Source organism: Phyllobates terribilis, unplaced genomic scaffold, assembly GCF_046119375.1.
Source record: "Phyllobates terribilis strain yellow unplaced genomic scaffold, ASM4611937v1 Scaffold_11__3_contigs__length_659146591, whole genome shotgun sequence".
Lineage (NCBI taxonomy): Eukaryota > Metazoa > Chordata > Amphibia > Anura > Dendrobatidae > Phyllobates > Phyllobates terribilis.
Genome location: NW_027362771.1, coordinates 545,018,434 through 545,032,882, shown reverse-complemented (window position 1 = coordinate 545,032,882; position 14,449 = coordinate 545,018,434). Strand labels below are relative to the sequence as shown.

Genomic DNA, 14,449 nt, shown 5'->3' with positions numbered 1-14,449 from the left:
GGCTTCTAGCTGTGTGTGGGACTTGTTCTATTAATCCATCTATACAGACCTCCATCAGGTTGCAAACTGAATATATTTTTTTCTGCATCTACCTCTGAAAAAATATTGGGCTTCTAGCTGTGTGTGGGACTTGTTGTATTAGTCCATCTATACTGACCTCCATCAGGTTGCAAACTGAATATATTTTTTTCTGCATCTACCTCTGAAAAAATATTGGGCTTCTAGCTGTGTGTGGGACTTGTTCTATTAATCCATCTATACAGACCTCCATCAGGTTGCAAACTGAATATATTTTTTTCTGCATCTACCTCTGAAAAAATATTGGGCTTCTAGCTGTGTGTGTGACTTGTTGTATTAGTCCATCTATACTGACTTCCATCAGGTTGCAAACTGAATATATTTTTTTCTGCATCTACCTCTGAAAAAATATTGGGCTTCTAGCTGTGTGTGGGACTTGTTCTATTAATCCATCTATACAGACCTCCATCAGGTTGCAAACTGAATATATTTTTTTCTGCATCTACCTCTGAAAAAATATTTGGCCTTCTAGCAGTGTGTGGGACTTTCTCTATTAGTCCATCTATACTGACCTCCAACAGGTTGCAAATTAAAAATAATTTTTATCTGCATCTAGCTCTGAAAAAATATTTGGCCTTCTAGCAGTGTGTGGGACTTTCTCTATTAGTCCATCTATACTGACCTCCATCAGGTTGCAAATTAAAAATAATTTTTATCTGCATCTAGCTCTGAAAAAATATTTGGCCTTCTAGCAGTGTGTGGGACTTTCTCTATTAGTCCATCTATACTGACCTCCATCAGGTTGCAAATTGAATATAATTTTTTTCTGCATCTAACCCAGCCAATAGTTTTGGCCTAATACCACAGTTTGGCCACTCAGCTCTGCTCGGTTCCCATCCATTGTTTTTTTGTGCAAACAACTCCAGAGTTGTTAATTAGTTAACCACCAAAATGAGTGGAAAAAGGCCTGCTGCTGGTGGAAAGGGGAATAGGCGTGTTGGGAAGGGGAAAAAAGGTTGTGTCCGTGGGGTAGGTGTTAAAGCAACAGTAACATCTGCAGAAGAAAGACCATCTTCCAGCCAAACTAAAATGTCTACTTCTTTTAGCGAACAATGTGATAAGATCCCTTTCTTACGGCCACGCCAATCGCTACAAATTCCAGATGAGGCACAAAAACAGCAGGTGCTTCAACGGATATCAAGTGCTCCTTTAAGTGGGCTCTCCTCCACATCAACTTCAACATCACAAATACTCCAGTCCTCAAAGGTGTCACCCCAATCGCACTTGCTTCCTCACAGCTCCCAAATCTCCAGCTGCCCGTCTGAGTATGAGGTAGAACAGATGGTTGAGTCTGCAGAGCTGTTTACTCATACTATAGCCTGGGAATCAGAGGTCGACTCCAGCGCTTCTGTGAATCCAGACGAGGAAATGATCTGCACTGATGCCCAGAATCTTTATGAGTCGGATCCAGGACCAGACGCAGAAGGTTCTGACCATAATGTAGACCCTCATTCCCAAACTGTAACTCCTGTTGGTGGAGACAATGAGGAAGACGATGATAAGACTCAAATACCTGATTGGAGCGACAACTTTAGTTTTTTGTCAGGGCAGGAACAGGTCGGCTCTGAGGACGACGGGTGTGATAACGCACAGGGTGATGATGATGAGGTTGGAGATCCCACTTACTGTCAACCCACAGTCAGCCAAGAGATGAGGTCAGCAGAGGAGGTGGAGGAAGATGCTAGTGACGACGAGGTCAGGTTGCGCCTTCCTGGACAGAGACGTAGTACTGGAAGCACGTCAACAACTGCATCCTCAAACACAACTCTGCCTCTCACCACAAGTCGTGGTGGCTCTTCAGGTCGCATGGGTGCTAAGCCTTGCATAGCCTGGGCATTTTTTCAGATCGATAAAGATGACCCAACTCGTGTTATCTGTAACATTTGTCAGCAAAAGCTAAGTAGAGGCCAAAAAATACATAGTTTGAGTACTTCATGCATGAACCGGCACATGGACATGAAGCATAAGTTGCAGTGGGAAGCTCAGTGTGCTACAATGCGGCCTAGCCGGCCGGGCCAACCACCGTCTGCCATATCTTGTGCATCCGCGGCCTCTTCATCCTCTGTGACTGGGGGGACAGCAGTCACACCTGTTTTGGGGCGCAGACCTGCCACCTCTTTACCCGCAACAGCCAGCGTGATTGGCAGGTCATCATTTTCTTTGGAGGTGGTAACACCAGCTGGTGTTGAGCGCTGTCCGACATCGATAGCACCACCTTTGGATCAAGGCAACCTAACATGTCCGCCTGCACCTTCCTCACAGACCGGCAGTTTGCCGGGGACACCCTTATCAACCCCGTCTAAGCACAATAGCCAGCCCTCGGTCCCTCAGATGTGGACAAGTAAAAGACCATTTCCTCCTAGCCATGAGAAAGCTAAGAGGTTGAATTTCACCATCTGCAAGCTCTTGGCTACAGAAATGCTGCCTTTCCGCCTGGTGGACACAGAGGATTTTCGAGACCTTATGTCCGTCGCAGTGCCCCAGTACCAGATGCCCAGTCGGCACTACTTCTCAAAGAAAGGTGTGCCTGCGCTCCACCAGCATGTCGCACACAACATCACCGCTTCTTTGAGAAACTCTGTGTGTGACAGGGTGCATTTCACCACAGACACTTGGACGAGTAGGCATGGACAGGGGCGTTCCATGTCGCTGACTGGGCACTGGGTAACTATGGTGACAGCAGGACAAGGGGCTGCTGTCCAAGTCTTGCCGTCCCCACGAGTTGTGCGTCAATCCTCTTTATGTCAAAGTTCCTCCACTGCTTCTGCCTCCTCAACCTCCTATCAGTCCTCCACCTGCACCCAAAGCCTGTCTGGTCATGCCACAAGCTTTCTAACTGCGCAGAAGGGATCCTGCACACCTCCTTACTATGCTGGCAGTAGGGCTCAACGTCATCAGGCGGTTTTTACATTGAAATGTCTGGGAAATGTGAGTCACACAGCTGAGGAGTTGTGGTCAGCTCTGGAGAACCAATTTCATGAATGGTTGTCTCCACTGGACCTGAAACCAGGGAAGGCCGTGTGCGACAATGCTGCAAACCTGGGTGCGGCCCTTCGCCGGGGCAATGTCACACACGTGCCTTGTATGGCTCACGTGTTGAACCTGGTTGTCCAGCAATTTTTAGCCCACTATCCCAGACTAGATGGCCTTCTGCAGAGGGCACGGTCGCTGTGTGCTCACTTCCGCCGTTCGCATCCCGCAGCTCAGCGACTTACATCTCTACAGAAGTCGTTGGGCCTGCCACTTCACCGGCTAAAATGCGATGTGCCTACTCGGTGGAATTCAACTCTGCACATGTTGCAGACTGTGGCAGCACCGACAAGCCCTGGTGCAATACGTTCTGACGTATAGCCTGGGCCAACGAGATCCAGAGGTGGGGCAAATCACGCTGGAGGAGTGGTCTCAGATCAGGGACCTATGCACCCTTCTGCACAGTTTTGAAATGGCGACGAAGATGTTTAGTGCTGACGATGCCATTATCAGCATGACTATTCCGGTGATTTACATGCTGGAGCACATGTTAAACAGAATTCGGAGTCAGGTGGTGGCACAAGAGGAGGTGGAGGAAGTAGAGGAGGAGGAGTTGTATGCGGAAGGGCTAACATCTGCAAGGTCCAGACGGTCGGCAGCACCAAGGCGGCAGGCATGTGAGGGTGGGGGAGATGGTTTTACCAGGGCGCATGGTAGCAGCCAAACTAGTGAGGAAGGTGCAGGAGCCCAGGAAGAAGTGGAGGACGAACTGATGGAAGACTCATCAGATGAGGGAGACCTTGATCACATTTCTGTTGTGCGAGGTTGGGGGGAGAGGACAGAGGAAGGAAGCATGATTGTTACCTCGCCACCAACACAACAGGGACTTGGTGCTCCTGGATGCGCAACACACATGAGTGCCTTCTTGCTGCACTACCTGCAACATGACCCTCGAATTGGGAGAATTAGAAATAATCCTGACTACTGGGTTGCCACACTGTTAGATCCCCGGTACAAAAGTAAATTTGCAGAAATTATTCCTGCCATAGAAAGGGATTCACGCATGCAGGAGTATCAGCAGAGACTGTTGCAGAATCTTACATGTGCTTTTCCACAAAATACCAGTGGTGCACGTAGTGAATCTCACAGTTCCAACTTGCCAACCGTGGGACCGTCAAGTGTTCAGCACTCAAACCGTAACAGAACCACAGTATCTGCTGGTAACATCAATTTTGCGGAATCATTTCACCACTTTTTTAGCCCATCCTTTGCAAGGCCACAGGAGACAAGAAGTCTGACACATAGTCAACGCCTAGAGACGATGGTACAGGAGTATCTCCAAGTAAACATTGAAGCCACGACTGTGTCACTGGACCCTTGCTCTTTTTGGGCTTCCAATCTGGATAAATGGCCGGAGCTAGCCACTTACGCCTTGGAGATCTTGTCATGCCCCGCAGCCAGCGTTCTGTCTGAACGTGTGTTCAGCGCTGCTGGTGGTGTGCTGACAGATAAGCGCACGCGGCTCTCCACTGATAATGTAGACAGACTCACGTTCATAAAGATGAACAAATCATGGATCCGAAACGACTTTTCTACCCCTGTGTCATCCTGGGGAGAGTAAAAGCTTGATGATTGGTTAAAATCACCCTACCAACCGTTTTAAGCTTTCAAATTACTAATCATGTTTATCTGTATCTTGGCTGGAAAATAATTTGGGCTTTGTAGCAGTGTGCAGCACTGATTCTATTAGGCCATCTATAATAAGCTCCACCAGATTTAAAATTACTAATCATGTTTATCTGTATCTTGACTGGAAAATAATTTGGGCTTTGTAGCAGTGTGCAGCACTGATCCTATTAGGCCATCTATACTAAAGCTTCACCAGATTTAAAATTAATAATAATTTTTAGCTGCATCTAGCCCGGAAAATCATTTTGGGGCTCCAAGATGCGCAAGACACATAAGTGCCTTCTTGCTGCACTACCTGCAGCATGACCCTCATATTGTCAGAATTCGAAGTAATCATGACTACTGGGTTGCCACACTCTTAGATCCCCCAAACTTTTCGATCAACCTTTTCATTTTAATAAAGACCAAAAAAATGGTCATTTTTGAAATTATAAGCATTAGCAGGTTGTTAGAAACTGAAATCAAACAGTTTTCAACTCAAAACTTTATTCTAGGTGATGTTACATTTTCACATAGGACCCCTTGTTCGAAAGGAGCTTCTGAACTCTCTCGTCCATTGAATTTGTCAGGTTTTGGATGGTTTCTGCTTCAATTGTTTTGCATGAGGACAGAATACCCTCCCAGAGCTGTTGCTTAGATGTGAACTGCCTCCCGCCATCATAGACACTCCTTTTAATGATGCTCCAAAGGTTGTGAATGGGGTAGAGGTCAGGGGAGCATGGGGGTCACACCATAAGTTTGTCCCCTTTTATGCCCATATCAGCCAGAGATGCAGATGTTTTATGTGCAGCATGAGATGGTGCATTATCATGCAGAAAAATGATCTTGCTGTGAAATACACGGTTCTTCTTCTTGAACCATGGCAGGAAGTGCTGTTTGAGAAAATCCACATACATTATGGAGTTCATCTTTAGCGCCTTCAGGGATCCTAAAGGGGCCGACAATCTCTCTCCCCATGATTCCAGCCCAAAACATTACTCCACCTCCTCCTTGTTGGCGCTGTAGCCGTGTTTGCGTGGGGTGTCCATCAACCAGCCATCCTCCACTCCATCCATCTGGACCATCGATCGCTGCACGGCACTCATCCGTGAACAAAACAGTTTTGAAATCAGTCTTCATGTAATGTTTGGCCCACTGGAGCCGTTTCTGCTTGTGTGAAGTGGATAGAGGAGGTCGACAGGATGGCGTATGCACAGCTGCAAACCTCTGAAGGACCCTGCATCTTGTTGTTTGGGGGACGTTGGAGGCACAAGCAGCTTCAAAAACTTGTCTGCTGCTATGACAAGGCTTTTTTGCCGCTGCTCTTTCAACCTGACGTAATTGCCTGTAGGAAAGAGTCCTCAATTTGCCCTTATCAGCACGCACACGTGTGTACTGTGAATCAGCTACATACTTCTTGATTGCCAAGACACTTCATCCTGATCATCGCACAATGTTGATTGTAGTCATGCCTTGACCTAAACACTCCACAATTTGTTGCTTCTCAGCAGCCGACACATCCTTTTTCTTTCCCATTTTGGCAGAAAATGTAGGCTGCTTAATAATGTGAGACAGCCTTCTTAAGTAGTCTTGCCTTTCATTGGACACACCTGCCAAACTAATTAGCACAGGTGTCTGCAATTGCTTACAGTGATATAAAGAGCCCTGACACACATCACCATCAATGAGTTTAACTGACAAACAAACAAATTCTTCCCTTATCACTCCTAAACACTTTTTGCATAATAATTTGGAACACAGTGTACATGTGCTTTTCCACAAAACACCAGTGGTTCACGTAGTGAATCTTACAGTTCTAACTTGCCAACCGTGGTCTGTATGGAGTTGTTCAATAAAGGGCCCAAAATTAAGATAACATAGATGGGAGAGGTCTCTATGAATAGGAATTCCTAAGTATTTGATACCCTGTGAGGGCCAGGCAAAGGGAAAGTTGGACTGGATGGAATCCTATACGGATTTGGGGAGGGAGACATCGAGGGCCTCAGACTTCGCTGCATTGATTTTAAAATTTGACCATGTAACAAAGTGATCTATTTCAGCCATAACAGCATGGATGGATATATGTGATTGAGTGATATATACTAGGACATCATCAGCAAATAGAGAGCACTTGTACTCGGTGCCTCCCACCTCAATCCACCTAATATTGGGATTATGGCGAATTGATGAGAGCAGGTGCTCCGTCACTAGGATGTATAAGAGAGGGGACAGAGAACATCCCTGCCTTGTCCCATTGGTGATTGTGAAAGGTGATGAAAATGTTCTGACGCGCCCCCTGGGCCTTGGGACACCCGGAGCCGGACCCTTTTTGGTGGATGCTGGTGGTTGTAGTCTCCGCGGCGGCAACCCGGTTCCGTGGCTCAGGGCGGTCAAACCAGTGGCGGAACTATTTATGTGGTTTTGATGTTTAAATGTCCGACTACGCCACCCGTGGATTGCGGTCAGAGTGAACCGCCGCTCCAGGGCAGACCGCTGAGGCTGGTGTTGTGGGTGCAGCAGAGCGTAGCATAACTCCCCACGGGAGGAGTATAGCCTCAGGGCAGTGTATGCGGAGGATGGGGGTGATGGTGCAGGGCAGCAGCAGTAACGACACAGAGTCAGTGATGCAGTCCAGGGCCTTTACTCACAGTTCTTATTATCCAGACCACGTCTGCAGGTAACGGCTGCCCACGTCGTACTGTGCTCACCAGGTGAGGGGCTCAGACAACTCCCAGATAACTTTGGAGTGCTTCACAGGACCCCCTTTGTGTGTCCTTTGTCTGGCCTTTCTTACCAACCCTTCTGTCCGGCTGCCTCGGGCCTCCTCTTGGTAAACTTGGCGCCAGTTTCCCTGACCCTATGTGGTGCCTTCCTAGCGGGTGTAGCGAGGGGCTGCGCCACATAAAATGTCACAGCCTCCTGTTTCTAGCTGAGGGTCGTTTCCTGCCTCCACTAGTTTCGGGGACCGGTCTCCCCCTTTGGCCTGACCCCTCCACGCAGGTGGATTCGGGCGTGCGGTGGCGACTCGCCCGTCCGCACCCCTGAGATCCCTTCGTTCCTCGTTCCTGGAGCCTTCTCCGCTCCTCTTCCTTCCTTCTCCCTCTTCCAGGCCTGGGCCTCTGTTACTAGGCCCGCCTCCGGAGCAGAGCTCATGCGGAGCCCCTGCTCCCTGCCACTTCTGCTCAGACTTCTCTGCACTGAACTAAGATGGTGCCCACCTTTTATACTCCCTTCTCAATGCACCCAGGAACTGCTTCCTCCCTGCTCCTGCACTACAGGGTTCCCCTTCCTCAGTGTTCCCTCCCCCACTCCAGCCAGGAACAGTGACTGTCGTGCCCATCTCAGGGGCATATTGGTCGCCCTGCCCCACGGCAATGTGGTGTAATGCATGCAGGTGTCGGGTCCTGATCCACACTACATCCTTACCTGAGAGTGAGATATCACACCTCTGGGTGAGGTGCAATACCTCTGTAGCAACCGAGCCCTCAGGGTGCTACAGTTCCATTTATCTTCAGCCTAGGTGACGTATTGCGATACAGGGCCGTGATTTTGGCTATAAAAGGGTCCCCTAGACCCCTACCCCAAGCTTTTTAAGAGAATCATATATGGCGTGCCAGGAGACTCTATGGAATGCTTTCTCAGCATCCAACGAGAGTATCTAATTACAAATTTTTAACTGCATCTAGCCCAGGAAATACTTTGTGCCTAGTAGCAGGGTCTGCTAGTCAGCGGATTATCCCGGCTGTTAAGCAAGCTACACCACCTGTAGTTTGGACACTTCATTTTTTCAAAGGAAATGCTTCGGGACCACGGGATACTCAGTGAAGAGCATCAGGAGGCACCCCAAGGCATAGGGGCTCGGACTGGCAGTAGGATGCCTTGCGGTGGACAGCCGAACTCGATCCTTATAAAAGCTTTTTAACTGCAGCAGCTTTAGTGGACGCTACTGGAGCTGGAATTACGCGGCTGCTGGCATGAGACTTGCCCTCCAATAGATCCTTGTAAATGGATTTAAAGTGTATTTATTCAAATTAGAGAGACAATTTCAATTAAAAAGCTTAGAGCTGCCTCCACCACAGGGGGGCTCGCTCGACCCACCAGCGGACAGGCACCAGTATTGGGAGAGGGGGGCTGGCCGTCAGGGTTCACCGCGGCTCTGGCACAAACCCGGCGACACGGAGGTGCCACGGACAGGAGCGGACTGAACGTGTCAGCTTCTCACTTTTTGGATTTTAGAAGGGCATGACATGCCTATATCTGTGTCTCCCCCTCATTTTACTCCTCCACCTCTTTTCTTTTCGCATGACTATATGTACTTGTCACTTTTCCATGTGTTAGTTGTGTCTTCTGAGCAGTTTGTCAGCTTTTGGACACCTTTGAAGGTGTTTTCTATGTGTTTCTATGTGTTTTTGTTTGCCTGCCATTGGTTTTAACGGTGTTCGAAGGTGTTCGACGAACAGTTCGGCGAACACACGGGTGTTCGACGAACCGAACCGAACTTGAACACTACGGGGGTGGCTCAACACTAGAAGAGATGTGTCTGCTGCTAGAACTCTGTGTGGCATTGACCTGGTCTCTAATCTGAGCTGCTGTTAACGTGCGATTTCTGAGGCTGGTGACTTAGATAAACTTATCCTCAGAAGCAGAGGTGACTCTTGGTCTTCTTTTCCTGGGGCAGTCCTCATGTGAGCCAGTTTCTTTGTAGCGCTTGATGGTTTTTGCAACTGCACTTGGGGACACTTTCAAAGTTTTCCCAATTTTTCGCACTGACTGACCTTTATTTCTTAAAGTCATAATGGCCACTCGTTTTTCTTTACTTAGAATTTGTATTATGGCAAGAAAAAAGCAGCTAAGAGTCTATTCAGTAGGTCTATCAGTTGTGTATCCACCAGACTTCTGCACAACACAACTGATGGTCCCAACCCCATTTATAAGGCAAGAAATCCCACTTATTAAACCTGACAGGGCACACCTGTGAAGTTGAAACCATTTCCGGTGACTACCTCTTGAAGCTCATCAAGAGAATGCCAAGAGTGTGCAAAGCAGTCATTAAAGCAAAAGGTGGCTACTTTGAAGAACCTGGAATATAAGACATATTTTCAGTTGTTTCACGCTTTTTTGTTAAGTATATAATTCCACATGTGTTAATTCATAGTTTTGATGCCTTCAGTGTGAATGTACAATTTTCATAGTCATGAAAATACAGAAAAATCTTTAAAAAATGAGAAGGTGTGTCCAAACTTTTGGTCTGTACTGTGTATATATATATATATATATATATATATAAAATCATCTATCATACCAATGAGAATCACTTTCCACATCCAACTTTTTCCACCTTTAATAATAACAATAGTGATAATAGCTATATATTCCAAAATAAATATATATATATATATATATATATATGTACAGTGCCTACAATTAGTATTCAACCCCCTGCAGATTTAGCTGGTTGACACATGCGGAATTAACTTGGCATTGTGACATTTGTACTGTAGATCAGCCTGGAAGTGGGAAATGCACTGCAGCAAATTTTTTTTTTTTTTTTTTTTTTTTTTTAAAACGTTAAAAGTTAATTCAGAGTGTCATTTATTATTCAACCCCTCAAACCACAAGAATTCTGTTTGGTCCCCCTAAAGTATTAAGAAGTAGTTCAGGCACCAAGAATAATGAGTTTCACATGTGTGGATTAAAGATCTCTTTTGCCAGCCTTTTCTGACTATTTAAAACCCTCACCAAACTTGTGAACAGCACTCAGACATGGTCAACATGGGAAAGACAAAGGAGCATTCCAAGGCCATCAGAGACAAGATCGTGGAGGGTCACAAGGCTGGCAAGGGGTACAAAACCCTTTCCAAGGAGTTGGGCCTACCTGTCTCCACTGTTGGGAGCATCATCCGTAAGTGGAAGGCTTATGGAACTACTGTTAGCCTTCCACGGCCTGGACAGCCTTTGAAAGTGTCCTCCCGTGCCGAGGCCAGGCTTGTCCGAAGAGTCAAGGCTAACCCAAGGACAACAAGGAAGGAGCTCCGGGAAGATCTCATGGCAGTGGGGACATTGGTTTCAGTCAATACCATAAGTAACGTACTCCACCGCAATGGTCTCCGTTCCAGACGAGCCCGTAAGGTACCTTTACTTTCAAAGCGTCATGTCAAGGCTCGTCTACAGTTTGCTCATGATCACTTGGAGGACTCTGAGACAGACTGGTTCAAGGTTCTATGGTCTGATGAGACCAAGATCGAGATCTTTGGTGCCAACCACACACGTGACGTTTGGAGACTGGATGGCACTGCATACGACCCCAAGAATACCATCCCTACAGTCAAGCATGGTGGTGGCAGCATCATGCTGTGGGGCTGTTTCTCAGCCAAGGGGCCTGGCCATCTGGTCCGCATCCATGGGAAGATGGATAGCACGGCCTACCTGGAGATTTTGGCCAAGAACCTCCGCTCCTCCATCAAGGATCTTAAGATGGGTCGTAATTTCATCTTCCAACAAGACAACGACCCAAAGCACACAGCCAAGAAAACCAAGGCCTGGTTGAAGAGGGAAAAAGTCAAGGTGTTGGAGTGGCCTAGTCAGTCTCCTGACCTTAACCCAATTGAAAACTTGTGGAAGGAGCTCAAGAATAAAGTCCACATGAGACACCCAAAGAACCTAGATAACTTGGAGAAGATCTGCATGGAGGAGTGGGCCAAGATAACTCCACAGACCTGTGCCGGCCTGATCAGGTCTTATAAAAGACGGTTATTAGCTGTAATTGCAAACAAGGGTTATTCCACAAAATATTAAACATAGGGGTTGTATAATAATTGACCCACACTTTTATGTTTAAAATTTAATAAAATTCAACTGAGCAACATAACTTTTTGGTTTGTAAGATTTATGCTTCTGTTCATAAAACCTACTCTCGTTTGCAGTTTGAAGGCTCTAACTTATTTGCATCTTATCAAACCAGCTAAATCTGCAGGGGGTTGAATACTACTTATAGGCACTGTAAGTATTTGATACAATAGAAAAACAGAACTTAATGTTTGGTACAGAAACCTTTGTTTGCAATTACAGTGGTAAGACAATTCCTGTAGTTCTTGACCAAGTTTGCACACACTGCAGCACGGATTTTAGGCCCACTCCTCCATACAGATCTTCTCCAGATCTTTCCAGATTTCCGGGCTGTCGCTGGGCAACATTGTGTTTCAGCTCCCTCCAAAAATTTTCTATTGGGTTCAGGTCTGGAGACTGGCCATATCCTCCAGGATCTTGAAATTCTTCTTACGGAGCCACTCCTTAGTTGCCGTGGCTGTGTGTTTTGGGTCATTGTCATGATGGAAGAACCAGCCACGACCCATCTTCAATGCTTTTACTGAGGGAAGGAGGTTCTTGACCAAAATCTCGTGATACATGACCCCATCCATGCTCTCTTCAATACAATGCAGTCGTCCTGTCCCCTTTGCAGAAAAGCATCCCCAACGTATGATGTTTCCTCCACCATGCTTCATGGTTGGGACAATGTTCTTGGGGGTGTACTCATCCTTCTTCTTCCTCCAACACAGCGAGCGGAGTTGATACCAAAACGTTCTATTTTGGTCTCATCTGGCCACATGAACTTTTCCCATGCCTCCTCTGGATCCTGCAGATGGTCATTGATGATCTTCAAACTGGCCTGGACATGTGCTGGCGTGAGCAGGGGGACCTTGCGTGCCCTGCAGGATTTTAATCCACAACGAAGAAGTATGTTACTAATGTAATGTTTGAGACTGTATTCCCAGCTCTCTACAGATCATTAACCAGGTCTTCCCATGTAGTTCTGGCCTCATTTCTGACCTTTCTCAGAATCATCCTTACCCCACGAGGCAAGATCTTGCATGGAGGCCCAGACTGAGGAAGAGTGACAGTCATCTTGTGTTTCTTCCATTTTCTAATAATTGTGCCAACAGTTGTTGCCTTCTCACTAAGCTGCTAGTCTATTGTCCTGTAGGTCCTCCTGTTCTTGTGCAGGTCTACAATTTTGTCCCTGGTGTTCTTAAACAGCTCTTTGGTCTTGACCACGGTGGAGAGGTTGGAGTGTGATTGAGTGTGTGGACAGATGATAAAAATTACAGACCTCTCCATTTTTTGTAAGTGGCAAAAGTTGCAAAATCGGCAGTATATCAAATACTTATTTACCTCACTGTGTATATTTATATTTATCTATCTATCTATATATATGTATATATAATAGTGTGTGTGCTTTTTCATATTCATATGATTATCATTATTATTAATAAAAGAGGTAAAAATTTTGAAATAATTTTGCTCGGTGTGATTTTTTTTGCATACAAGACAAAAAACTGGCATTTCAACAGTGGTGTGTAGGCTTTTTATATGCACTGTATATACCAACCTGCACAGCTTTTTCGGCTTTACGACATGCTAACTTCGACATTTAAGTTATTTTTGTCTTGATTATTTTAAAGATCCTCAAAAGTGCACCTTTCACCTCTTTATTTCTTAGGGCATAAATAAATGGATTTAACATGGGAGTTATTGCCGTGTACATTAAGGAAAACACTAAGTCTTGCTTCTCAAAATGTTCTGAGGGAGGATTCACATACATACATAGAGCCACACCATAGAAAATGATTAGCACAGCCAGGTGGGATGTACAAGTGGAGAAGGCTTTCTTTCTACCACTGGAGGATCTGATACGTAGGATGATGAGAATAATTTTGATGTAGGATGTTAAGCTAAGCAAAAATGGAAAGAGTCCAAGAACCACACTTTCAATATATAGTAGTATGTAAAATTGGGTATGACTACAGGTTATCTTATCCAAAGCTTTAATGTCACAGAAGAAATGTTGTATCTTATTAGATGGACATAGGTCCAACTGGTAGATGGAAAAGGGCAAAAAAAGGGAGTTGGCACATCCTGATATCCAAGTGCTTAGTAAGAAGAGGACATACTTCTTCTTATTCATGATCAGTTGGTAATGTAGGGGGTTACAGATGGCCACATATCGGTCATAAGCCATCAAAGACAACAAGATGTCCTCCGTACTAGCTGCAAACATGTAAAAGTAGAGTTGGATGAAACATTGTAAGAAGGATATTGAGTCATTCTCAGTAAGTAAAATGTCCATTAGTTTCGGAAGGGTGGATGAGTTAAATATTATGTCCACCAAAGATAAGTTGCTGAGAAGAATGTACATAGGGGTATGCAGACAGTTATCAATGATCACAGAAGTAATGATAAGGATGTTCCCCAATACTCCAATCAAGTAGATCAGCAAAATTACAAAGAAGAGTAATTGGTGATATTCGGTAGAACTTGAAAATGCTGTCAGATGAAAGCCATATGTTAGGTTATCCATCAAATTCTTTAAGCATTCCTTCTTTAGGTTCTATTATGAAATTAATGATTGTCTTTATATGAAATATGGTCCATTGATTGGTTTGACTTCTATATATAAAATTGTGAAAAGATGGAGTAATGCTTAGCATATTTCAATATTCACCACAAAAAAAGAGCATTTTTAACCCAATTTCTATGATTCAAACTATTGATGCCAAACTGGAGGCCCTAGAGCCAGAAAAATACTAACAGTAGGGCACAGGCTGCAGTGGGGCACAGGTTGTTCGCGAGAGAATGTTCTCTGCCTAAACACCTCAAAAGTAGGCGTTAGATAGGTATTATGGTTACTACAGTTAAAATAAAAAAATGGCACAATCTTATTGAAAAAAAACTTTTC

At 45.5% G+C, this 14,449-nt stretch overlaps 1 protein-coding gene across 1 annotated transcript; it reads right to left on the bottom strand.

Moving 5' to 3' along the window:
* Positions 1-13,144: 13,144 nt before the first annotated feature.
* Positions 13,145-14,071, bottom strand: LOC141167332 (olfactory receptor 1E16-like). The gene has a single exon (XM_073654752.1). It carries the CDS (start codon positions 14,069-14,071, stop codon positions 13,145-13,147), a length of 927 nt encoding a protein of 308 aa, XP_073510853.1.
* Between the last annotated feature and the right edge of the window lie 378 nt (positions 14,072-14,449).

Coding starts and splice junctions, on each gene's coding strand:
- LOC141167332 (XM_073654752.1), bottom strand. CDS start 14,071: ATGGATAACCTAACATATGGCTTTCATCTGACAGCATTTTCAAGTTCT.